This window comes from Sebastes fasciatus, chromosome 5 (assembly GCF_043250625.1).
Source record: "Sebastes fasciatus isolate fSebFas1 chromosome 5, fSebFas1.pri, whole genome shotgun sequence".
Classification (NCBI taxonomy): domain Eukaryota; kingdom Metazoa; phylum Chordata; class Actinopteri; order Perciformes; family Sebastidae; genus Sebastes; species Sebastes fasciatus.
Window position 1 is genome coordinate 1731715 of NC_133799.1, and position 25601 is coordinate 1757315.

Below are 25601 nucleotides of genomic sequence, written 5' to 3' on the forward strand. Positions count from 1 at the left end.
TATTCATTTATCTATTTATTTATCTATATATTTATTTCATTTAAAACCACTCTCCCCCCCCCCTTGTTTAATACACACACCCCACACCCTAAAATTGATCCTTTGCTTTTTCTTTCACGCTGTACCCAGTGCATGTTTTGTAAGTAAGAAAAAATAATAAAATGCGTAAAAAATCATGTACAGTTTGTTCCGTCCTGGTTGAGTAGCTTAAAACATGTCGCTGCTCTCAAAATAATCCATTATTATCCACTAACACAGTAGCTTGTTTTGAAAAGCCATGAAATCAATTTTGCCACAACACGTGATGAGACACTATAACCTTGTGTAGGCTGTGTGTGACCCAGCAGATAAAACAGAGAGGTGAACGTACTGACAGAGGTTACAATAAGAAGATCTGATCTTCCAGCTATTCTTGACTCTCCGTCTGTTATTCCTGTTAAATGTGTGGACTATTGTTAGCACAGCCTGGCTAAGCGTTAGTGGCTGCCACTAGATGTTTGGTTGTCTGCGACCACTGAGATGTATCTATGCTCATCCTAAACACCTTCATCCCGTTGCTATGGCAACAGCTTTGGTCCAAGTCTACTTGCTGTCAGCTGTTGTTGACAAACATTGCAAGAAGAAACACAAAGGAGCCCATTTAGAAAAGTTTGAAGAGGTCTATATTTTCCTGTTGTAGTGTTTGTGAATGACATAATGAGCTGACAGGAAGTAAACAGGGACCCATGCGGTTGCCTAGCAACGTAATTCAGTTGAAACTATCTGTAATGCTGTGAAGTGACTTTGGTTAATCAGATTATCTGCAGATTCTCATGCAGCTTGTTGATCTCTTGTTCTCTGGAAAGTCGGTCTGACTTCTAAAAAGTATTTTGTGATACTGTTCAGTAGAACTTTTGTAATTCTGTTCAGTAGAACTGTGACACACAAACAGAAGAGGAGAGAGAGCAGGTTGAATCAATAGCAGTCAATAGGGTTCCTGTCTCTTCATTTACAACTCTGATCCTCTAGTCAGTCCACCAGTACAAACATACAACACCATTTTATTGTTTTTAATCACTATTAAAATATTAAAATAATATATATTAAAGTATTAAATCATGGCTAAAAGAGAAAAAACATTGTTCTCACACCTAATACGATGTATTTTCTCCTGTGGTGTTTTAAATTAGAATTTCACTACAAACACTAAACACAGAGCATCTGATCATGGTGTAACTAACTAACTAACTAACTAAATAAATAAATAAATAAATAAATAAATACATGAACCAACCAACAAACAAACCAACTAACTAACTAACTAACCAACTAAAAAATAAATAAAAAAAATAAAAAAATAAAAATGAAAATAAAAAATAAAAAATACATAAATAAATATATAGGTTACTTACTTACTAAATAACTATTTAACTTTAACAAAAAATAAAAATAAAAATAAAAATAAAAATAAAAATAAAAATAAAAATAAACTTACTTAATAAATAACTATCTAACTATAACTAACTAACTAACTAACTAACTAACTAATTAACGATCTGTCTTAAAATATGTTAGTTTGGCTAATCCATCTGGATCTCTAATCCACTGAATTATATTCCAGTAATTGAAGAATATTTGGGTTATTTACACAGAAGATCTGTATATTCTAGTACCATTAATATATAATAAATCTATAAAGAGCACTTCAGCCTTAAGTTGCTCCGTCTTTAGAAAACAACAGATTACTGTAATCTTGATGTGAGGTAACGAGACAAAGCAGCGTGAATCTCTCTCATAACAGATTAGTCCTTTCAGCTCTCTGCACATGTTATATTCTGATTACAAATTGTGTCTTAGATGTGATATAGTTTGGTACTGGGAGTGAACTAACTAGCTTCAACTCATTGGTTGGTATAATAAACTCATTGTTATTTATAATAAATAAATAAATATTAATAACTAACTAACTAACTAACTAAATATAACTAACTAACTAACTATAAATAAATAAATAAATAAATAAATATAACTAACTAACTAACTAACTAACTATCTGGACAACTTCAACTCATTGTCCGGTACAAGTTATAAAAATATGTTCTTGTCAACTTGTGCAGATGTTGCTTTTCCAGTTGCTGTTTTGTGCACATACAGTTGAGAATAAATCACATTATTATTATATTATTGTACTGGAGCATGTAAGGAAAAGCTGAAGGCCAGAGGAGATAACATGAGGTTGAGTACAGTGTGATATGAAGAGCTTCCTCTCTGTCCTGTATTAAACCAGCCTCGGGCTCAGGACTCGACGCTCCATAACTATTGACAGGTTTGATGGACTCAGCGATGGAAAGTATGGGGAAATTGGAGTTTCAGTTGTCTGCCCTCGGGCTCAGGACTGCAATGGAAAGATTAAAAGCACATCACCCACCCAGCTCCTAAACACAGGCCACTCCTCTGTGACTCCCTGCTCCCTGCTGTTGGTACCCATCACTACTTTCTACCGGACACGTTAAATAGATTATAGAGGATTCACTTATTTAAAGACTCCAACAGAAAACCGTTTATTTAGGATCATCCAAGAATAACACCAGTACAGCAGCAGAGGCTCCAGAGGGATCTCAGTGAAGTTAACTTTGTGGGACAGAGTTGTGTAGTCAGTCAGAGGCCTCCGGGTCAGTCTTTACTCCGTCCACCACCCAGCTGGGACTTTTCATCTGAGGCTTCATCATGGCTCTCAGGCTCCTGCCTGCTTTCAATACGGACAACGATGATGACGACGATGGAAACTTCACTAAATGGATGAGTAGTTACTGGGGTCACGGAGCAGAAGGGGGACACTCCAGAGATAGGAAACGCAGCTTCAGAAGACCTGCGAGATCACAAGGAGACCGGAGAGCATCACTACCGACTGTGGTAAGAACCAGCAGCACTGAATGGATGAGACTATGTAGACCCGTTTTTGTCTTTTTTAGGGGGGTCCAGGAGGTCTTTAGGGGGAGATAGCAGGTCAACAGTAGATTTCACATAGAAGTGGTGTACATCATCTGAAAGCTGGAAACCTGGAGATTAATTTGAGATGCTCAAGTTGTTTTAATCATTAATCAGAAATAAAATCAATAGTGAAAGTGTATAAGGGTTTAGAGCATTATGATAGAAGTATATGATGGTCATCCTCATGCTCTATTATGTCTCATAAGTTGTTGCAGTAGTTGTTGGGTTGATATCATTTGTTACACAGATTTGGTGCTAAATTTAAAAAATGTTTACTACTGGAGAATTGATCAAAATGATCAATAATCCCTCCAAAATACCACATTAAGACACCAAGACCTTGAGGAACACCATAGAAAAAGCTATGATGTGATTTGGTTTAAAAAATGTGAGATTTCTGCAAGAATTGGTCAAAGCTAGATGTTCTAAAGCCTGAAAACAGAGCCACGAGGAGGAGCAGAAGTCTAGTTATCTCTCAGAACACTTGAATGACAATATGCTGAAAGGTTATTATGGAATTTTTGCCCAATGATGCCAAAAATATACTGCCTACTGCAGGTTTAAAGTGGTGCTTTTGTGTGACTTATCGTAACTAATCGATTAGTCTTGACTAAGAATTTCTTTGGTCAAGGACAGCCCTAGTTTTAATACAACTACCTTTAAAGATAAATTCACACAAAAACATTCACAACTCAAAGGACATTAAAACATACATTAAAACACACGTCATCGTAGCATAGTATAATAAAGACTAAAAAAGATCTTAAAGTGCATCATCTCGTGGGAGCTTCGTTGAGTAGTGAAGAAAGAAATCGTGATGTTATTTATGTTTTGGAGGACAGCAGATTAATGCTGTCTACACTCTGCAGAGAGAGAAGCCTCGGGTTGGTATGAGCACGATGCCGGCAATGTAGGTCTGCTCTACTGTTGTTTAGTAATCGGGTGTCCTGACCTGTAATGTGCCTCCAACTTCACATCAATAATGTCTGCTGATGCACACGTATAACAACACTCCCCAAGCAGCACAAACACACAACGCTGTATTTACTGCTGTTTATGTCTGGTACCTCCTGCAAGAGCTCCTGCACAACTAGAGAACAGTACAGGACTTTATTCACTATCCTCCCATCATAGGGAGGTCAGAGGTCAGAGGTCAATGGCAGCTCCACAGCAGCACCCTTGTGGCTCATTCATACAGTAGGTACTCAGTATAGTCGAGACAGAGGTTTATCAAAACGTGTGCTTAAGATGGACTCATGGAGGGAGAAACAGCAATGAATGTGTGTGTGCTTCAATTCTGTTTTATGTATTTATTCATTTATTTTTTATTTCGGCAAGTTCCGTCCTCCATATGTGCTATCAACACTGCTTTTATGGGGAAAAAAACATACATTTAAAAATGAATATAAAATAAATAAAAAATAAACTCAAAAATAAATAAATAAAAAAATAAAAAAAGACACAAATAAATAAATTAAAATAAATGGCAAAATAAGTATATTAAATTAAATGCAAAAATAAATAAATAAATAAAAAATACATGCAAAAATAAATACATGAATAAATAATAAAAAATAAATCGATAAATAAAAGGTAAAATTAAACAGATGAGTGACCAAATACATACATTTCAAAAAATTAAATAAATAAAAAAGAAATGCAAAAAGAAATTAATTAATAAAAATGAATTAAAAAATAAATAAATAAAAAATGCAAAATAAATAAATACAAAGAAATGCAAAAATAAGTAAATAAATATAAATACAAAAATAAATAAATAAATTTAGAAATGAATAAAAAATACATAAATAAACAGAAGAGCGAATAAATACGGGACTTAATACAAAGATAAACAAATAAAGAAGCAATAGAAATATCAATTTGTGTCACATTTTATCTATGAATTAATGGCTACATTATTTTTTATATTAGTTTTGCTACATTTATTGACATATTTATTTATTTATTTATTAAGTCATTTATTTATTCATTTATTTTTTATTTTGGCAGGTTCTGTCCTCCATAGGGCATGTTTATTGTCACAGGATTAAAGTTGCGCTTATATTTTGTCCACATTTGGAGGTGTTTAGTTTTATTCCTCTGTTTGATTGAGCAGGTTACGTGAAACAGAAGCAGCTGATATGAGGACACATACTCATGAACCAGAATGGCCTCTAGATGGTGTCAAACAAAAGGCTGATGGCTGCAGATCGGCTGAAAATCTGATTTGTTTTTTTCAATGTGAAAACCTGAGCTTGTTCTGCCAACACAGATCAACTGGAGCATTTGATCCAGTGGGGAGACGAGCCAAATTACAAAACTATTAATCCATAAGTAGATAGATATGTGCTGTAATGCTTTGATCTTTTTAGACACTGTTTATTACACAATACGTGCAATTTTATCCCCAAGTCCGCTTTCAAAAACTCTATTATGGGCATTCTGGCTGATACATGCAGCTGTTTCCCGACCCAGTAATATTCCCAAAGCTTTGTCTGTCTGCTGTATAGTGTTGTTCCATGCATGTTTTTGTTGTCTGGCTGCTGCTGCGTTGCTCTGCCTGTTTGTCCTACTGCCTTTATCTGCTACTGATGATCTGTTGTTGTATTTCCTGCAGCTGTTTGACTGCCACTGCCCAATGCTTATAGTTTGCATATATTTTATGCCGTGCTTGCTGTTAAATGTAAAGCTTGTTCAAATTGTTTGTTTGTCTTGACTACTTGCTACTCTTGTTCTGTTCTTGCATTGCCTGATACCGATTGTCTGGTACTGTCTGCTGATTGTGTGCCTGTTTGCATGTTCTTTTATGCAATGCCTGTTATCATATATAATGCTTGTCATGTATGCCAGTGCTGTCTTTTTAACTTTTGATATTTCCTTTTACCCCCTACCACCTTGTCTTCACTCCACTGGTTTTACAGCTTTAGCTTGGAGACTTCAAATGTATTAAAATAAATCTGCTTTACAAATAGGGGAAAGAGGTGGACATTAAGCATCTGGATCACTCTGAATGTATTATGAACAACAATAAAGTTCAGCAGTGAGTTATGAGAGAAACCACCACGTCAAAATCTGAATATTAGCTTTCATTTGCTTTATTTAGATCCTCAACATGCCTGTTTTATAACATATAGGTGTATATAAGTGAAGTAATCTGATTACTGCGGTTGTGTAAAGAATCAGTGAACTGACTGACCTGAGTTCAGAGGTAAACTATAATTAGGATGCTGCTCTGCAAACATGTTACTCTACAATATTAGAAGTGATTAACTTCATTCACAGAATCAGGATCAGCTCCATCTGTCCATCCATCCGTCCGTCTGTCTGTCTACTCTTACAAGAAAGAAGTTTATTTATGTGTGCTATTAGTAAACGACTTTTGAACTTAAAATAAGAGAGTATACTTTCAGTTTACTTTTTATGTACTCATCAGAGATGTACTTAACAAAATTATACCTAAGTGTACTTGGCTCATACCGACAAGTATACAGAAAAGTCTAAGTGTACTTAGCAAGTATACAGAAGAGTCCAATTATACTTGGCTTATACTGAAAAGTATACAGAAAAGTCTAAGTGTACTTGGCTTATATTGAAAAGTATACAGAAAAGTATGAGTGTATCAGGCTAAGTACTAAACGTAAACTTAAAGAAAACTTACAAGTATACTTGCAGTAAAAATTATTAAACTAATAGTTTACTGAGAGTATATTTAAAGTGTACTTTCATAAACTAAAAGTGGGCTACAAGTATATAACTAGCAGTATACCTATAAGTTCACTTGTCCTCCCGTATAGTTGCAGTACAAAATACAACTTGGATGTAAACTATTTGTGTACACAAAATGTACTATTATTACACTTAAAGTACACTTAAAAGTATACTTTTATAAACTAAAAAGTGGGCTCATTTAGTCCCAAGAAGTATTAAAGTAGTACACTTACAAGTATGCTACTAGTAGTAGTAGATGTTAGTGTACTTATTACATAAAGTATACTTGGGAATATTCTTGAACTATACTTGAAGTATACTTCTTTTGTGTCTGGGTGGTTTAATGTTCACATCTTCATCTCTTATGATGTAAATATTCCTGTATATTATTCTCCTTTGAGCTCAGACTGAGACTCATCGTGTCCTCCTCGTCTCTCTCTCTGTGGTCTCATTGTCCTTGTCTCTCTCTCTGGTCTCATTGTCCTCGTCTCTCTCTGGTCTCATTGTCCTCCTCGTCTCTCTCTGTGGTCCACAGTCACAACTAGATGCCATGCATCTGAACCGGCTCCACGCCGCCACGATGGCTCCCAGCCCGAGCCACATCAAGACCAGAGAGGAGAAGGGCGACGTCCTCAGGCCCCACCAGAGAGCTCGCCGCGCCTCCTCGGACGAGAACTGCCGCTCCAAGTCGGCCATCCCGGAGAACCGCATCAGCACCATCCCGGAGCTCGCAGAGTCCTTCGAGAAGAGACTCATCCTCCGCGATAAGAAGCGGACCATGTCTGTGGTGAGTTCTCTTTACTGGCCCGGTGTGTTAATCCAGTTAACTGCAGGGTCAATCAGGTTTGGTGCACTCTTGACTATCACTAATAATCACTAATAAGGTTATTATGAAACCCTTTAATGAGATTAAAGAGCATTAAAAGGTGGATTACTTCAGTATGCTGACAGGATCATGGACATGTCCCCAAAACTATTCATTGTAAAGTATCTTTTGATTCTTTGTTTTAACACCACTAATTTCTTCATATGAAACTAGAAATTTTGGTGAGGAAAAACTGACGTGGCCATTTTCGAAAGGGTCCCTTGACCTCTGACCTCCAGATATGTGAATTTGTGAGGGTTTTTTGTCAGAAGAAATGTCAGAAAAAGTCGAAAACAAGTCAGAAAAAGTAAAAAAAAAAATTGAAAAAAAAGTCCAAAAAAAATCTGAAAAATGTCCGAAAAAAATTGGAAAAAATGTTCGAAAATAAATTTCCCAAAAGATTTCCAAAAAAAAGTCGAAAACAAATCTAAAAAATGTCCGAAAGAAAATTGAAAAAATTGAAAAAAAAAATTTTTCCAAAATGATTTCCAAAAAAAGTCTGTATATTGTTCTAAAAAAACGAAAAAAGTCAGAAAAATGTTCGAAAAGAAGTCAGAAAAAGTCACATTAAGAAAAAAGAAATTGGAAAAAAAGTCAGAAAAAAGTCAGAAAAAGTTTTTAAAATATCGGAAAAATGTTCGAAATTTTTTCCCCCCCAAATATTTCCCAAAAAGTCTGTATAATGTTCGAAAAAAATCCGAAAAAGGTCTGAAAAATGTTCGAAAAAAAGTGAAAAAAATGCCCCCAAAGCTTGATAAAGTGACTTGGCCATTTTCAAATGGGTCCATTGACCTCTGACCTGCAGATATGTGAATTTGTGAGGGTTTTTTGTCCGAAGAAATGTCAGAAAAAGTCGAAAACAAGTCAGAAAAAAGTCAGAAAATGTCGAAAAGAAGTCAGGAAAAAGTCAGAAAAAGCAACAGAAAAAAAGTCTAAAAAGTTAACAAATGTCGAAAAAAAATCAGAAAAATGTCCGAAAAGAATTGGAAAAAATGTTCTAAAAAAAATTTCCCAAAAAAAATCCTAAAAAAAGTCTGTATAATGTTCGAAAAAATCAGAAAAAAGTCTGAAAAATGTTCCAAAAAAAGTCAGAAAAAAAGTCAAAAAATGCCCCCAAAAAAGCCTGAAAAAGTCAAAAAACTGTCCAAAAAAAATCCAGAGAAATGTCCAAAAGAAAGGCAGAAGAAAAGTCCGATACTGGTATCATATGAAACTAGAAAAACCTGATGAATCCATCGGTACCAACCATGTCATACTAGCTCCTAGTGAAGGAGGTTAAATAACGCTCCAAACTTATGCTAAATTTTGATGAGGAAAATATCATAATAAAGTAATGTTTACTTTTTGAAGTTTTCTGTGGTTATATATGAAAAAAGCTTTACTGTCTGCCTACACTGTGTGTACATACTGCATATTTACTGTTAATGACATACAATACATGTATTATTTGCATTATTCAGATCATTTGTAGGATTTGCGGGGAAGAATTTGTGGCTAAATGTGAATAATATCCAACAAAACTTTCAAAATAAAAGCTGGATTGTTGTTTGTGTTTTGTCATCAATGTTAACTTCCTGCTTCATATCCATTATCCCAAAATATTTGTTTTTGAGTGCAACCAGACAACAATAACACTGTAAATATCTCTTTCTTTAACAGAGTGAAAACGACAAGTTGTGTCTGATCTGTCATGAGGACATGAGGAAGAACGGAGGAGGCGTTCAGGAGCTGCACTGTGCACACCGCTTCCACAAAGAGGTAAAACATCTTTTATATCTTTTATAAGTGTGACGCGCTGCATGTCTGTTTACCTTCCCTCTGAAAAACAAGCGTTCACTTGTTCACTCCAGTCCCAGCATGTCAGATATCAGATCCACAGTGCATGATGGGAGCTCATTCATTGTAGCCTAAAGGCCATGCACATGGATGGATTACTGAACAGACCTACCGGGCACAGGACCAGGGGCCCAAAGTGTCAGGGGCTCCCCCTGATCGTCACCTACAAAATGTCACTCAAAGAGACACGTACCGACCAGGAAGAGACTCAAAATGACCACAAAGACACACAAAAAGTCTACAAAGAGACCCAAAACAACTACAAGGAGACTCAAAACAACCACACAGAGACACAAAATGACCACAAAGACACACAAAACAACTATAACGAGACACAAAACTACAAAGACACTCAAAATGACTACAAATAGACACAAAACAACTACAAAAAGACACAAAATGACTACAAAGGGACACAAAACAACTGCAAAAAGACAGAAAACAGCCCAAAAGACACTCAAAACAACTACAAAGACACTCAAAATGATCACAAAGAGACACAAAACAACTACAAAGACACACAAAACAACTACAAAGACACTCAAAATGACCACAAAGAGACACAAAACAACTACAAAGACACTCAAAATGACCACAAAGAGACACAAAACAACTACAAAGACACTCAAAATGACCACAAATAGACACAAAACAACTACGAAGACACACAAAATAACTATAAGGAGACTCAAAATGACCACAAAGAGACATAAAAGGTCTACGAAGAGACACAAAACAACTACAAAGAGACTTTAAATGACCGCAGAGACACAAAACAACCACATAAACAGGCTAAACAACTGTAAAGTCTGTATCTTGACACGTAGGAGATGTGTTGGGGCCTTTTGCATGTCTGTGCCCAGGGGCCTCATTGTCCCGTAATCGTCCCAAAGCTCTGCATGATGTGAAGTGGAATGAAAACAACCTGCCTGCACCTGAAACCTGAAATCTGTGTGGAAGCATGAAGCATCTCTAACATCTGAGGACATTCACTGATCACGATGTCTCCTGTCTGCCGGGCTCAGAAGGCGGCTCGGAGGTCAGACCAGTGTCGACCTCCTCACGGCGAAGAAGCAGCCGGTCAGGTGAGGAGACTCTCGGACGAGAGGAGGAAGTCTGCAGACGGACCGATCTCCATGGAGGAGCAGCACTCACTCCGCCGTCAGCTTTCCCTGCGGAGACATCGCTGATATCAGTCTGAGGACGGAGGACGAGGTGGAGCCAAACATCAGGGATGTCTCCTGAACTTTTACTACGATGGTGTGACGTTCAAGTGAAACTCAGGGCCTCGACTGTCTGACCTGTAAAGTCCTGTGGGCCCCGCCGTCTGCTTTGGAGTGATTAATAAATCATAAACATGTAAAAACATTATAAAAAACTGAATTTTCCCAAAAATGTTCTTTTGTAATTGTTGAAAATTCTTATTAGAAAAAACCTGAGTATGAATATTTGATGAAGGAATTACCAGATCTTGAAGTTTCCTGCTTGTATTAGCTTTTATTTACCTGCTGCCATATTGAAATATATGCTACTTTAACACTGTCGAAGAATATGTGCCTCTTTTATAAATGCTTCATAGTATTATAGAAAGCATGTCAAGTTGTTCACAGGTCACGATTATGTTCAGACAGACAAACGATTATCACACAAGGAGAATATTGTCAGTTTACCACATTTAAAACATCTTTCAATATTGTTAAAAGTACAAAATACAAAAACAATATTTAATATGGTACATACAGTAAATCTAATTAATTTGTCTCAGTTGATGTGATTTTTATTTCTATTTACTGTTTCCAGTAACGACTAAGGTAATTTTGATTTCATGCAAAATTGCTTTTAATGACGTTCAAAATGATGTGTTTCTGTGTTTAATCATAACTTCAGTGTTTGTGTTTTTCGTTGTAACAGACAAGAAAAAAGTAAAATAAATAACCAAGGAAATAAATTGTCAAGTTGAAATGTTTCTACTTTGGATTTATCTACTTTATAACTTTTTAAGCAAATAGCTTGGACGAAATAGGATGGAAGCTGCCAAAATCTAAAATAAATAAATTATTCGATAAATAAATTAATATGCCATTAAATGTACCAAAAATAATATTAAAAATAAATGTAGGCATTAATTTTCCTTTTTATTTATTTATTTTTACAGAAATTATAACAATACAATAAATAAATTAATAAATACATGTATAAATTAATAAATACATCAATTAAAAAATTTATAAATACATTTAAAAAAAGACTCAATAAATAAATGATTATGCCATTAAATGTACCAAAAATAATATTAAAAATAAATGTTGGCATTGATTTTTAAATTTTTTTAATTAATTAATTTTTACAAACAGTATAACAATAAATAAATAAATAAATGCATCAATTAATAAATACATCAATTCAAAAATGAATAAATACATTTAAAAATAAATAGATAAATGACATTTAATATACAAAATATAACATTAAAAATAAATGTACACATTGATTTTCCTTTTATTTTATTGTTTTACAAAATTTTAAAATTATAAATAAATACATCAATTAAAAAATTAATAAATACATTTAAAAATAACTTTTAAATAAATAAAAAATGTATGCAAAAATAAATAAATACCTAAATAAATAAATAAAAGGGAAAATGTATGCATACATTTATTATTATTTTTGGTACATTTAATGGCATATTAATTTATTTATCGAGTCATTTATTAATTTATTTTGGCAGCTTCCATCCTCCATAAAGGTCAGCGTCAGTGTATACGTTTACTATATCATGTTGTAAATGAGCTCCTGGCCTCAGTGAGGGAAATCAATAGAAATCATAAACATTCAGCCTGGGTTATAAATAATACAAAGAGATATAATAATAATAACATCTTTTAAAATGTGTTTCAGTGCATGGAGCAGTGGCTGTGGAAAAAACAGATGTGTCCCACATGTCGTGTCCAAGTGTTCATGCCGAAGCCCCTCTACTGGTCTTCGTCCCGCATCCAGGTCCCATAACGGTCCTGTACCTGCACCTTCCATCCCTGCATGTGACCCTCAGCTCTAAGGGGGCCCGGACCCCGGGTTGGGAACCACTGATCTAGATCCTTCCTGGACGCTATATGAGAGTTCAGAGAGAGAAGGTGTAACTTGGTGGAGTCTCACACTGTTTATTTATAGAAGATTAGATTATCTGTTCGTGTCAAAAACAATTTCTAAACTCTGCATTGAACCTGCAGTTTTATGAAGCAAATTTCTTAAATAGTTTTTGCTTATATTTGCATTTTTTGCACATCTCTTTCACCTTAAAGGAATAATTCATAGTTTATTTGCTTTCTTGCTGAGAGTTAGATGAGGCCATCGATACTAATGTCTGTTAAAGGATTTCTTCTTTATCTTCGTGTCATGCACACAAAGTGCCCCGATCCTCGTGGGTTTACAAGACACCAAAAATACAGTTGCAGTGGTCAAACATTTCATTACATTCAGTTATTCTGTCGTTCAGTCTTAAAGTTCCCGTATTATAGAAAAGTGAGATTTTCATGTTTTTTTATTATAAAGCAGGTTTAAGTGATATATAAATACTGTTAAACTATCAAAACGCTCAGTATACGGAGAAACACACACAGCCCGTATTCAGAAATTGTGTGTTTGAAACAAGCCGTTAGGATTTCTGTCCATTTGTGATGTCACAAATATACAATATATAGATTATTACACGGTTTTAAACAAAACATACTAAATGTGTCCAAGTTTATTTCCTGTTGCAGTGTATGTAAATGTCATCAGCTTACAAGAAGTAAACATGTACCCAAACTGTTGCCAGGCAACACAATTCTGTTGCAATTCCATTGAAATGCCCTAAAACGGAGCGTTTCAGACAGACGGCAAATACAGGTATATTCAGGCAGACAGTATGAGGATAATAAAGTTTTTTTTAACATTACAGCATGTAAACATGTTCTAGTAGAAACACAAAATACAAGAAAGAACCTGAAAATGAGCACGATATGGGACCTTTAAACTCAATATTCTGCCTTCTCTCCCAAGTTTGGCAAATAAAATACGCACCAAAAAAAGGGTTTCCTTCTTGAAGCACAACTCAAGTTTTTCGTCGTCATCCAGCAAAAAGAAACCAAAATAAATATAAAAGTGAACTCCTGTCCGTCATATCTCATCCTCCATCTGCTCCGTCGTCCTGCCTTATCTCATATCAATGCTTTTTGTTTTGCATGTGGAATATTTGCATGTGAGGTCCAGTCGTCTCTCTGTTGTGTTTCTTCTTGTGGCGCGTAATGAGAGTTTACAGCCTGTCAGGCTGCCTGTATATAATAAATGTATCCTCCATATAAATATGAAATTACATTATTGTGATTTTATTTCTAGGTACAGTCACATATTTTTATGTACATATTACTTGAATAAATCCTGGTCTATCTAATCTACCACCGTCTTGTTTGGATTTATGTCGAACCAAGGTGAATTTATTTGCACTCTGCAGCACAGATACAGTTAGTTAGGATTAATATTATTATAATAGGGAGGTATCCAAGTCATTTTTTAAAATCTCATTGCCAAGACTGTGAAGGCTGAAGTGACAATAAACACACTGATGATGTCACACTCCCTCGCTACAGTAAATGCGGTTTGCTTTCAACAAACGTGCACTTTTCAGTGTTTTAAAGTGTCATTCACAGCAGTTATCTCATTTCATCATTCAGATTATGTACACACTGTACAATAATAACAAGTATTCAAATCCCATAATAACAATGGCTGTACCATAATGGACCTTTCTCAAGGCAGACACTTTGACTTAAAGCAGGTAAAACAACAGGTGTAACCTTTAATGTTAATGATGGCTCCGTTCCATCTCAGTCAGCATGTTCAGTATCACAGCCGCGTCACATTTTATAGTTCTTTAGTCACTATTTAAATTTGAGCACTCTGTTTTACGTAACGTAATAATGACATATTAATGCAAATTTGTTTTAACGACACTAATTTCTTTAATGCATTAATGCAAATTGTGATTTTTAGGTTGGAGCGGGCTCAGTTTTAAAGCAAGAGTGAAGATACTGGTACCAAGTAGTATGACATGTGCATGAAGGAGGCTAAATAACGCTCCAAACTTACGCTAAATGTTGGAGAGGAAAAATTGTCATGTCCATTTTCAAAGGGGTTCCTTGACCTCTGACCTCCAGATGTGTGAATGTAAATGGGTTCTATGGGTACCCACGAGTCTCCTCTTTACAGACATGCCCACTTTATGATAATCACATGCAGTTTGGGGCAAGTCATAGTCAAGTCAGCACACTGACACACTGACAGCTGTTGTTGCCTGTTGGGCTGCAGTTTGCCATGTTATGATTGGAGCATATTTTCTGACTTTTTTTCATACATTTTTCGAACATTTTTCAGATTTTTTTTATTTACCTTTTTCAGACATTTTCGAACATTTTTTTTAACTTCTTTTTGGACAGGTGTCGGAGATTTGTCTGACATTTGTTGGATATTTGTCGTACTTTTTTCGGACATATTTCGGACATTTTTCAGACCTTTTTATTTCCTTTTTTCTGATATTTTTCAGACAATTTTTTGACTTTTTTTGGATATTTATTTCAGACTTTTTCAAAAAAAATTAAAACCTTTTTCAAACTTTTTTTTGTTGATATCTTTCAAACATTTGTCTGATTTTTTTTTTTTTTACTTTTTTTTGGACAGTTGTTGGAGGTTTGTCTGACATTTGTCGTACTTTTTTTCGGAAATATTTTGGACATTTTTCAGACTTTTTCAGATTTTATTCAAACTTTTTAAAAACCTTTTTTGTTGATATTTTTCAGACATTTGTCAGACATTTTTCGGACTTTTTTAAACTTTTTTTGGACAGGTGTCAGAATTTGTCTGACATTTGTTGGATATTTGTCGTACTTTTTTCGGACATATTTTTCAGACCTTTTTATTTCCTTTTTTCTGATATTTTTCGGACAATTTGGGGACTTTTTTCGGATATTTATTTCAGACTTTTTCAAAAAAAATTTAAACTTTTTTCAAACTTTTTTTTGTTGACATTTTTCAGACATTTTGTCGGATTTTTTTATTTATTTTTTTTCATTTTTCTGACTTTTTTTTAGACAGTTGTAGGAGGTTTGTCTGACATTTGTCGTACTTTTTTTCGGAAATATTTCGGACATTTTTCAGACTTTTTCAGACTTTATTCAAACTTTTTAAAAACCTTTTTTGTTGATATTTTTCAGGCATTTGTCAGACATTTTTCGGACTTTTTTTTTACTTTTTTTGGACAGGTGTCAGAATTTGTCAGACATTGTTTCAGACTTTTACAGACTTTATTCAAACTTTTTTTTACTTTTTTTTGTTGATATTTTTCAGACTTATTATTATTAATTTTTTTTAACTTTTTTTTTTTTTAACTTTTTTTCGGACATGCTAAATCTTTATGCTAAATGCAGTACCTGTGATGGTTTCTGGACAATATCTGTCATTGTTTTGTGTTGTTAATGTATTTCCAATAATAAATATATACATACATTTGCATAAAGCAGCATATTGTTGATAAGAGTATTAAATACTTCACAAATCTCCCTTTAAGGTTAATTTTGAACACATAAAAAAAGTGTGATATATAATAATTTAACACAAAGTTAAAGTTTGCATGATGGTCTTTCAGCTCTGAGTCACTGTGATGTGAGTCAGACCTCCAGCTGGAGCATCAGAAGGTCTACGTGCTGGATCTCTTGTCCTGGTCTGGTCTGGCCCCCCCTCTAACCCGGCTGGATGGAAAGTAGCGGTTTCCTCCTTGCAGAGGGAGGAACCAGGAGAGACCGAGCAGAGAGCCAGCAGAGACCGAGCAGAGAACCAGCAGAGCTCACTGCCAGCAGGAGGAGTGAAAGTGCACACGTGGACAGAAGACACCTGAGAGTGACGTCGACCTCAGCCAATCACAGCACGGCCTGGTGACGTCAGCTCTCCTCTGTAGACCAATAGGATGGTTTATTGGGAGGTTGAAGGATGAAGAACTGTTGGAAAGATTTGAGGAAAAAAGAAAAAAGAGAAAAAGATTGTGAAACAGTCTGGAGGTCTGGAGGTCTGCAGGAACCCGGATCCGGATCAGGTCCAGCTTCATGTTTACTCTGCAGAGTCTTCATGCTGGAGATCAGAGGAGGAGGAGAAACATCTATTATCTAGGAGAAACATGATCAATGTGATGAGAAAATGAAGATGATCTGATTCTTTTCTGGCTGAATATTCAACTTTTCATCTCCAGAGACAAACAGAGCTGGTAAGAAAAAACACCTTTTCTGTCTTTATACTATAAAAACTACTGTTTCCTATATTATACTATTTATTATACTATATATTATAGGCCTTTACTTAATAAAAAGATCATAAAAGTTTTTTGTTTTTTTACAGTATATAAAGAAGCTCTTATGTTGGACTCATCTTTAAGATGATCTTTACACCCAATAATCTCAGATGACAGACTTTAATACATTTAATGAGTTACTCTTTATGTTTATTAGACTTCACATTGTCTCTTCATAAACTTTACAGTCTGTCTGCTGCCAGAGGAAAACACAGAGTCAGCACTTTGTGGCCTTAAATGGTTAATTTTTAGCTGCTTTTGTTGTTCCTGAAATAGAATCTAAACCTCCTTGAACATGAAGGATCTCCATGGTGTCACCAACTAATTAAAAAATACTATACATGATTTATCTCAATCTGCACACACTATGCAGGACTGTGAAAAAAGAGATATATGATAATAATAATAATAATAATAGACTTTATTTATACAAAACAAATCACAAAGTGCTTTACACAGTTGAAACAGAGATAAAAAAAAAAAAAATTGCAATGAAATAAAATCAGACAATTACAACAATAGAAACAAATGGAAATAAAATACCCCAAAATTTATAAAAGAAATAGTTAAAGCAATAACACAATTTTTTTAATGTTTTTCACTCATAGTGTTATGTTTATCTTTTTTTATATATATTTATTGTTATTGTTATTATATATATTTTGTTCTAATTGTTTTTCATCGCAATTATATAGTCATAGTATTTCTGTATATTAATCTGTATAATAGTCTTAACACTATATATTTGGAAGCTTCAAATACCCACTTTGTATTATTTATTTATTTGTTATGTTTGCGTAGTCTTAATTTGTGTTCAAGTTACAACTGACTCAATATACATTCTAGCATTAATACTACATTTATACTGTATATTTTAAGAAATATTCTTATTTAATTCCTATTTATATTACTTCTTATATACTTTTTGCATTTATATTTAACACACTTAGTAGATCCAACTTCCTTTTATTTACTTATTTACACTGCGTATATACAGTATATTGTATGTGTTTGATGCACATATTTGTACAATTTCTTATATTTTTTTATTTTTATAATTTATTTATATTCCTCTACATATATTGTAGCATTATGTTCATAATTTACCTGTTACATACTCCTTTCTTTCTATTTAATAAATGCGATAAATGTATGTAAAGATATTTTCTTTCTTGTCTTTTCCGTCTTAATTTGTGCAAAATAAATGAATAATATAAGACATGTTGGAAATAAAATGATGAGAACATTGATAAAAAGTTTTTTTTAACAAACATAAGATAAGGACATTTGATTAGAAATTTCAGTCTTGTCACTCAACGCATAGACGATTTAATAATTTGATATTAAATAAAACAAACAAGTATGTTACCGACTCAGTGTAATCAGTGGTGGAGGGGAAAAAAACTATTAATACCACATTATAAAAATACTCAATTACAAGTAAAAGTCCTGCTTTCAAATGCATTCACACATATCTGGAGGTCAAAGGTCAAAGGACCCCTTTGAAAATGGACATGGTTGGTACCATTATTGGATTCATTAGGTTTTCTAGTTTTAAATGATATCTGTAACTTCAGTAAAGTGAAGTCTCAGGAGGTAAATGCAGCAGTAATATTAATATTAATCCAGAAACATCAGATATATGATAGGAAAACACTGACAGGGAACACTTTATATTAGATTCAACTTTATTGTCATTGCACGTAGTACAACAAGTACAACGAAATGCAGTTTTGCATTTAACCAGAGTGCAAAGACAATATATACAAATGAAGATATATGTGGTGTATATAAATAGAAATATATACAGATACATTTAAGGTGCAAAGTATAGATATATGTTATATTCTGATGAATAAGAATTAAATATAAGATGCATACTGATGAAATATTGTATAAAAAGTAGTGTATTATAAAGAATAAATTATATATACAGGTGGAGTTATATTTATATCTATACACAGAGAGGTTATGTACATAGAGCTACATGCATATGGGACTAGATGAATATATATAAGATGAATATTACACATCAATACTTTTACATTTTGCTGATACTTTTACTTCGACAGCAGGACTTTTACTTGTAGTGGAGTATTCTCACAGTACTTTTACTGCACTAAAGGATCTGAATACTTCTTCCACCACTATAAGATAATAAAATGTGCATTAATTCGCTGAAATCCTCGACTTGGAGGAAGTGTGGGAACAGCTGAGGCTGCACCAGATGTTGTCGTTCAATCAGCAGCTCTCGGCAGACGTGAGGGAGTGATTGCCATGACGAGGGAACTGAAGTGTTTTCCTCCGTCTGAAGAGGTCGAACAGGACAAACACACACACAGGAGCTCAGTTTAACATCTCAAACAATCTGTTTTTATTCAGCGTTCCTCCTTCAAAAGGTTCCCTTTGTTGTCATGCAGAATACAGTCGGTCATCTCCATCACAAAGAGAGCACGGCCGTGATGCACCTTGTTCTTCTTCTCTGCTCTCTATTCATGTCTCTCTCTGAGTGTACAGAGCATCATGTGTTACTAAGTCAAACAGGTTTCTTTATACTATTCATTTCATATATTTACAGTGAAACCACAAGGGTGGACACACAATAGATAAAAGAGTGCACCGCAGTGTGTTTTTGATTATTTGTTCCTTTTATGGTGCACACGTTCGTTCCCCTTATGAGAGGACAAACAGCAGGTGATGACAGGCTGGTTGTTCTGCAGCCACAGACACGATCACACATCGGTCAGCTGCAGGTTTAAAGGAGCTGTGAGGAGGATCTGGAGGCATCTAGTGGGGAAGCTGCAGATTACAACCAACTGAAACTTCTCCCTTGTGCCTACGAAATAAATCCTGTAATAAATAAATAAATATATAAATAAATGTAAATGTAAATATATAAACGGGTCAATAAATAAATAAATAGGATTTTATTCAAAGGACAACATTTATTTATTTCAGGGGATTTTTATTTGCCACATTTATTTCACAGTTCTGTTCTGTCAAATTAACGGGCCGTGGTTATCTGACAGATTCAGACCAAAGCACAAGAATTAGCAAGCTAGCTAATGTCCCAGTTTAAAAATAAATAAAAAACTATTTATTTATTGAACTATATTGAGTCTTTCATAAATTAATATTTACATTTATTCTTTATATTTATATATTTCTTGCCTCATTTATTTTATTTCAGGATTTATTTTATATCCTTAATTATTTATTTATTTATTTATTGAACTGTATTTAGTCATTTATATATTTATTGCCTAATTTATTTATTTCCTGATGTATTTCATAGCCATATTCTTTTATTTATTTAACTACATTGCCTCATTTATATATTTATATTTACATGTATTTATATATTTATTGTCTCATTTATTTTATTTCAGGATTTATTTTATATCCTTATTTATTTATTGAACTATATTGCCTCATTTATATATATTTATATTTATTTATATGTGTATTGCCTCATTTATTTATTTCAGGATTTATTTCATAGGTATATTTATTTATTTATTTATTTATTCAGCTATATTGAGTCATTCATATATTTATTATATCCACATGAATTTATATATTTATTTCCTAATTTATTTATTTCAGGATTTATTTCCTATGCATATTTATTTATTTAACTATTTTGACTCATTTATATATTTACATCTATTTATATATTATTGCCTCATTTATTTATTTTAGTATTTATTTCATATGCATATTTATTTAACTATATTGACTCATTTATATATTTACATTTATTTATATATTAATGCCTCATTTATTTATTTCAAGACTTATTTCATAACCATATTTTTTATTTATTTAATATTGAATGAAATGGCATTTCATAAATCATAACCAGGGACAGCATGCAATCATTGTGAATAACTCAAACAGAAAATCTGCAGACAGGTTCACATGTTTAAAGGCGACGCTCCAACAGGTTTCTTTCTCTTTCTAGACACACGGGTACTGAGTTCAGCTGGAGGGCCGTCGCCACACACACACACACACACACACACACAAACACACAAACACACACACACACAGACACGCACACTAATTATCTAATTATAGCTGATTTATGCTCTTTAACTAAATTGCAGGAACTCCTCCACTTTTTCCCTCCCATATGCCAGTGATGCTAAAAATACTGTAAAACCCCCTGTATACCACTACTGAAGAACACTTCTAACTTCTATACGTGGTGAAATTATCTTGTTTATTTTGATATATTAACGACCTTCATTTATAAGAAACCAACTTATTTTTATTGCTGATGAAATATAGAGGAGAATAAAAGCCTCATTTGTGTGTTTTCTGCTATTGTGCAAGAAGAAATAAAGTAAAGGATCATGGTTTCCATTGATTATCACTCTGTAATGATGCATTTATCGGAAACAACTGCTAACAGATTCATCTCCTCCTCGCTGTGATTCAGGTGTTTGGCGTGATGGGAAGCTTCAAGGGCCACGCGTTGCCTGGGAGCTTCTTCCTGGTTGCTGGGATCTGGTGGACGGGGAAGCACTCGCTGTGGCACGCCACCCGCAGGAACAAGAACATCGGTTCCACCCGGCTGACCAGCAGAGCGTCACAGCGCCGCCTGGAGATCATCGAGAGCTCCGTCGTTCTCTTCTTCTCTTTCGTCGGTGAGTACTGGAGGTCTCTTTTAAACTACTCAGGAGTCGTCTGCAGGAATCCAGCAGACGCCACAGCAATTTAAACGTATAAACTTTAATGAGTATGTTACGTTCTGACACAAAGAGGTTTACAGGATCCACTCTTTAATTAAAGGACGCGTCCATTATTTAGGGTTTTTTGAAGTTTTTATATCATCCTGTATCTTCCTTTAGTGTTCCTCATGTATTTAAATCCCAACATTCACATTTAGGTCAAAGTTTTAGTGTGAAAAGTCTATTTTCCCTTCGAGCTCTTCTTAAACCTTTTCCCCACATGGTGACCTGACGTAGGTTTCTGCACGATGACGCTGCTACATGTCCAGTATATATATACATCCTTATAGTCAGCGTTTTAATACAGTAACTTAGATGGCGGTCGGCGTGCTCCCAGTTAGGAGAAGCAGACAGGAATACCGTCAGGAAGCTTAGCGACGTACTGCTCTGTGGATGCCACGTTAATTCAGATCAGATGAGAGGTTAAATTACTGTTTTTACGAATGGAGTCTGGTGGCTTTGAAGACAGCGATATAACGGCTTCAGTTCCCCGTCAGACAGCCCTTTCTGACGGGGAACTGAAGCCGTTCTATCGCTCTCTTCAAAGCCACCAGACTCCATTCGTAAAAACAGTAATTTAACCTCTCAGAACAAAGGAATATACAAACAACTACCACTTCAAAAAATCCGAATGATCCCCTTCACTTATTTCCAAACTTAGCACAGTTTAACAAAAGAACACATATGAACCCTGTCTTTCCTTTAAGGAGATGTTGAAGCGTTTCCTCCTCTGTGATCTCCTCAGGGATGCTGGCGGAGCAGTTTGCAGCAGACGGACCGAGACTCCAGCTGTACGACTCTGCAGAGAACCACTGGGAACATCTGATGAACTGGCAGCACGCCACCATGTATCTGTTCTTCGGCCTGGCGGCGACCGTGTCTCTGATTATACACACCACCGAGGCCGCTCCGCTGGCACTCGACAGGTTAATGCTGGCTGTGGCTTTCTTCAATGAAGGTGAGAAAAAAGGACTTTTGTTTTTACACTTTGATGTTTTTTATTTAGAGCAGTGGTTCTCAACATTTGTTGTTTTTTTTAAAGACGTACCCCCAAAGATAAAAGGATGAAAAGATATTTTCTTTCTTGTCTTTGCAGGATTTCTGTTCTTCTACCACCTCCACGGCCGGAGCATGCTGGACGTCCACGTGCACCAGCTGCTGCTCTACGCCGTCTTCGGCGGGGCTCTGGTCTCCTTCCTGGAGGTCTTCCACCGAGGGAACATCCTGCTGGAGCTGCTGCGCTGCTGCCTCACCCTGCTGCAGGGGAGCTGGTTCTGGCAGGTAAACCTGGGAATGTGTGAGAGGATGTTGTAATAAAATAATAATAATAATAACAATAATAATAACTCACCTCTCTGTGTCTGCAGATCGGTTTCGTGCTGTACCCTCCTCGCGGTCCTGAGTGGGACCTGAAGGATCACAACAACATGATGTTCGTCACCATGTGTTTCTCCTGGCACCTCGCCTTCGCCATGCTCGTCGTTGGCGTGCTCTACTGCACCGTCAGCTGGTAAGAACCTGCTCCACACCACGGCCAGAATACATTTTAATATTAGTTTTTATTTTATTTTATTTTATTTTAGTTTAGATTTAGTTAGTTTGCTCGTTTTAGTTTAGTTGCAGTTTTTCAGAAAGGTTTAGTTTTAGTTTTTGTTAGTGCCTGCTATAATGTCTTGGAAGTTTGTAGCTACATAAACAAACAGTTTTCTTTCAAATACCTTTTATTGAGCCAAGGATTATACGTTCAGCTCACCGTTGCATCAATGCTCATTTCCATTTACACATAAGAATCACAGAAGCACAGTCCTTTGCATTCACAAATATCAAAGATAAGTAAAAACCAAAGGGAAACGAAAAATCTTCAAAATAAAGGAAATTAATGAAATAAAGTAAAATTGACAAAAACAAAATAAATATATGAATACTACTGCATGTGATTATCATAAAGTGGGCATGTCTGTAAAGGGGAGACTCGTGGGTACCCATAGAACCCATTTACATTCACTGATCTGGAGGTCAGAGGTCAAGGGACCCCTTTGAAAATGGACATGACAGTTTTTCTTCGCTAAAATTTAGCCCTAGTTTGGAGCGTTATTTAACCTCCTTCATGACCAGCTAGTATGACATGGTTGGTACCAATGGATTCATCAGGTTTTATAGTTTCATATGATACCAGTATCTTCACTCTAGCCCTAAAACTGAAGCCTCTGAAAGACAGTAAAGTCAGTCGGGATCACCCACGATCCTGCAGGTCTCAGGGGTTAATAAGATAATGCATTATTTGCATATTTAAACGTAACATTTCAGAAAACTTGTAATACAAAAAATAATCATCTTAATGTCAGTAATCATCTGGAGAAGTTTCATGGTGATATCTATTAGTTAAATATGTTTACCCTATTCACCTGTAGCGTTTCCCCTTAATAAAGGATATTGTTTTTATTTTAGTTTCAGTTTATGATAATGAAACTGCTCCACACCAGACATCCCATAAACTGCTGCTGTTTGTCCTGGAAGTCTTGCAGATTCATCCACACTTAATATGATATATTATTATATTATATGTGACTGTTTGTTGTTTGTGTGCAGTGTTGTTCGCTCCAGACTGAGGAGGACTCCTCCGATGGAAATGGGACTTCTGAAGCCCAGAGACCGGGACCCGGAGTCAGAGGATGAGATCTTGTGAAGAGAACTTAATGTTGTGACTAAATAATAAACAGAATTAAATCAGGGATCTGATGTTTGCAGGACGACTAGAAGCAAAGCGTGCAGACGGACGAGGGAAACGGTTTCTGGATGCTTTACATTAGAAATATACAGTATCTCTACCTCCGACTTCTTTAATCAGATGTAAACCCTCTTCAGCCTTACACCCACTGTTCATTCATATTTATTTTACTGTTTCCTTTCATATAATCTGTTGTTTTATTATCAATTTGCACATACAAAGTGAACGTGAACTCATTCATGAGGGTCAATTTTTTATGGATTGCATGCTTTTCATTTGTCTCGCCAAACATGTTCAGTAACGGTGACGCCATCTGGTGGTGAAAACATCATCGCCAGTACATTTAATGTTTTACTTGAAAGCATGTCTTTAAGTATTTTACGTGTTTCATAATGTTGAGTCAAAACCAAATGCCAAAAAATAAGAATTTTATTAAAATTGTTTAAATATTTGACATTATTATTACAGATTATATTGTGGTTGCTACTGTTGTTTATGCGTGTCTTCTTTTTGTCAGTATTTATCTGACTTAATGTCTTAATATCTGTCGGGACTTTAGTCAGAATCAGAAATACTTTATTAAAATTGGGGCGTTACAGTTGCTCTTATATAAACATAAAGAAATGTAAAAAAAAAAAATAGAAATAAAGAAGTAAGTAATTATGTAAATAATGCTACAATATAAACACAATATATGTAAAGAAATATAAGAACTAAAGGTAAAAATAAGAAAATGAGAATATAAGAAATATGAAATGTTTGCATTACAACGTGTAATATATAACAAATAACCACAGTGCAAAAAAGTAAATACAAAATGCTGAGAAATGGGATCTATTAAGTGTATTAAATATAAATGCCAGATTGATATAAATAAGAAATATATTTCTTGAACGTACAGTATAAATGCAGAATTAATGCCAGAATTACACAGTTTCCTGTGATTTAAAAACTTATAACAGGACGAGGACAGAATTTATGCTTTTGTGAGACACTATGTACAAACTTTGTCACTATAAATGTTATTTCCTTTTCCTCATTATTATATAATTAAAATCCCATAATCCTCTTCCTCCCAGCAGGAGGCAGTATTAACATCCCAACAAAGATCTTCTGTGTTGAAGCAGATGAATCACTCTGTTCTTAAATATGTGGCCCATCATGTCTGACAGCTTTAAGACTGAGGTTTACTTTCCTTGTAATGTCTTTTGGTTATATAATAACAATCAGTCTGGTTTGTGCTGCAAACCTGAAACAACTGTATTTAATTAGTCTACTGCTGCGACTAACGATTATATTCATTATTGATCAATCTGGCAATTATTTTCTCACATAATTGATTAACATATGAGGTATAAAATGTCAAAAAATAGAGAAAAAAAT

At 34.7% G+C, this 25601-nt stretch overlaps 2 protein-coding genes across 3 annotated transcripts; both read left to right on the forward strand.

Annotated features, from left to right (window-relative positions):
- The first annotated feature begins 2449 nt into the window (after nt 1–2449).
- Nucleotides 2450–13809, forward strand: lnp1 (leukemia NUP98 fusion partner 1). Of its 2 annotated transcripts, none has more exons than XM_074634512.1 (4): nt 2450–2892; nt 7214–7465; nt 9203–9301; nt 12281–13809. In XM_074634512.1, the coding sequence occupies exons 1-4, from the start codon at nt 2707–2709 to the stop codon at nt 12386–12388; spliced, it is 645 nt and encodes a 214-aa protein (XP_074490613.1). In that variant the 5' UTR covers nt 2450–2706; the 3' UTR covers nt 12389–13809. The 2 variants fall into 2 exon arrangements, with proteins under 2 accessions (XP_074490613.1, XP_074490612.1); XM_074634511.1 differs by lacking the exon at nt 12281–13809 and adding an exon at nt 10408–11327.
- Nucleotides 13810–16470: 2661 nt separating this feature from the next.
- tmem45a (transmembrane protein 45a) lies at nt 16471–24669 on the forward strand. Its single transcript, XM_074634513.1, has 6 exons — nt 16471–16670; nt 21199–21406; nt 22236–22448; nt 22587–22771; nt 22858–23000; nt 24080–24669. Exons 2-6 carry the CDS (start codon nt 21211–21213, stop codon nt 24174–24176), a joined length of 834 nt encoding a protein of 277 aa, XP_074490614.1. The 5' UTR covers nt 16471–16670; nt 21199–21210; the 3' UTR covers nt 24177–24669.
- Nucleotides 24670–25601: the final 932 nt, after the last annotated feature.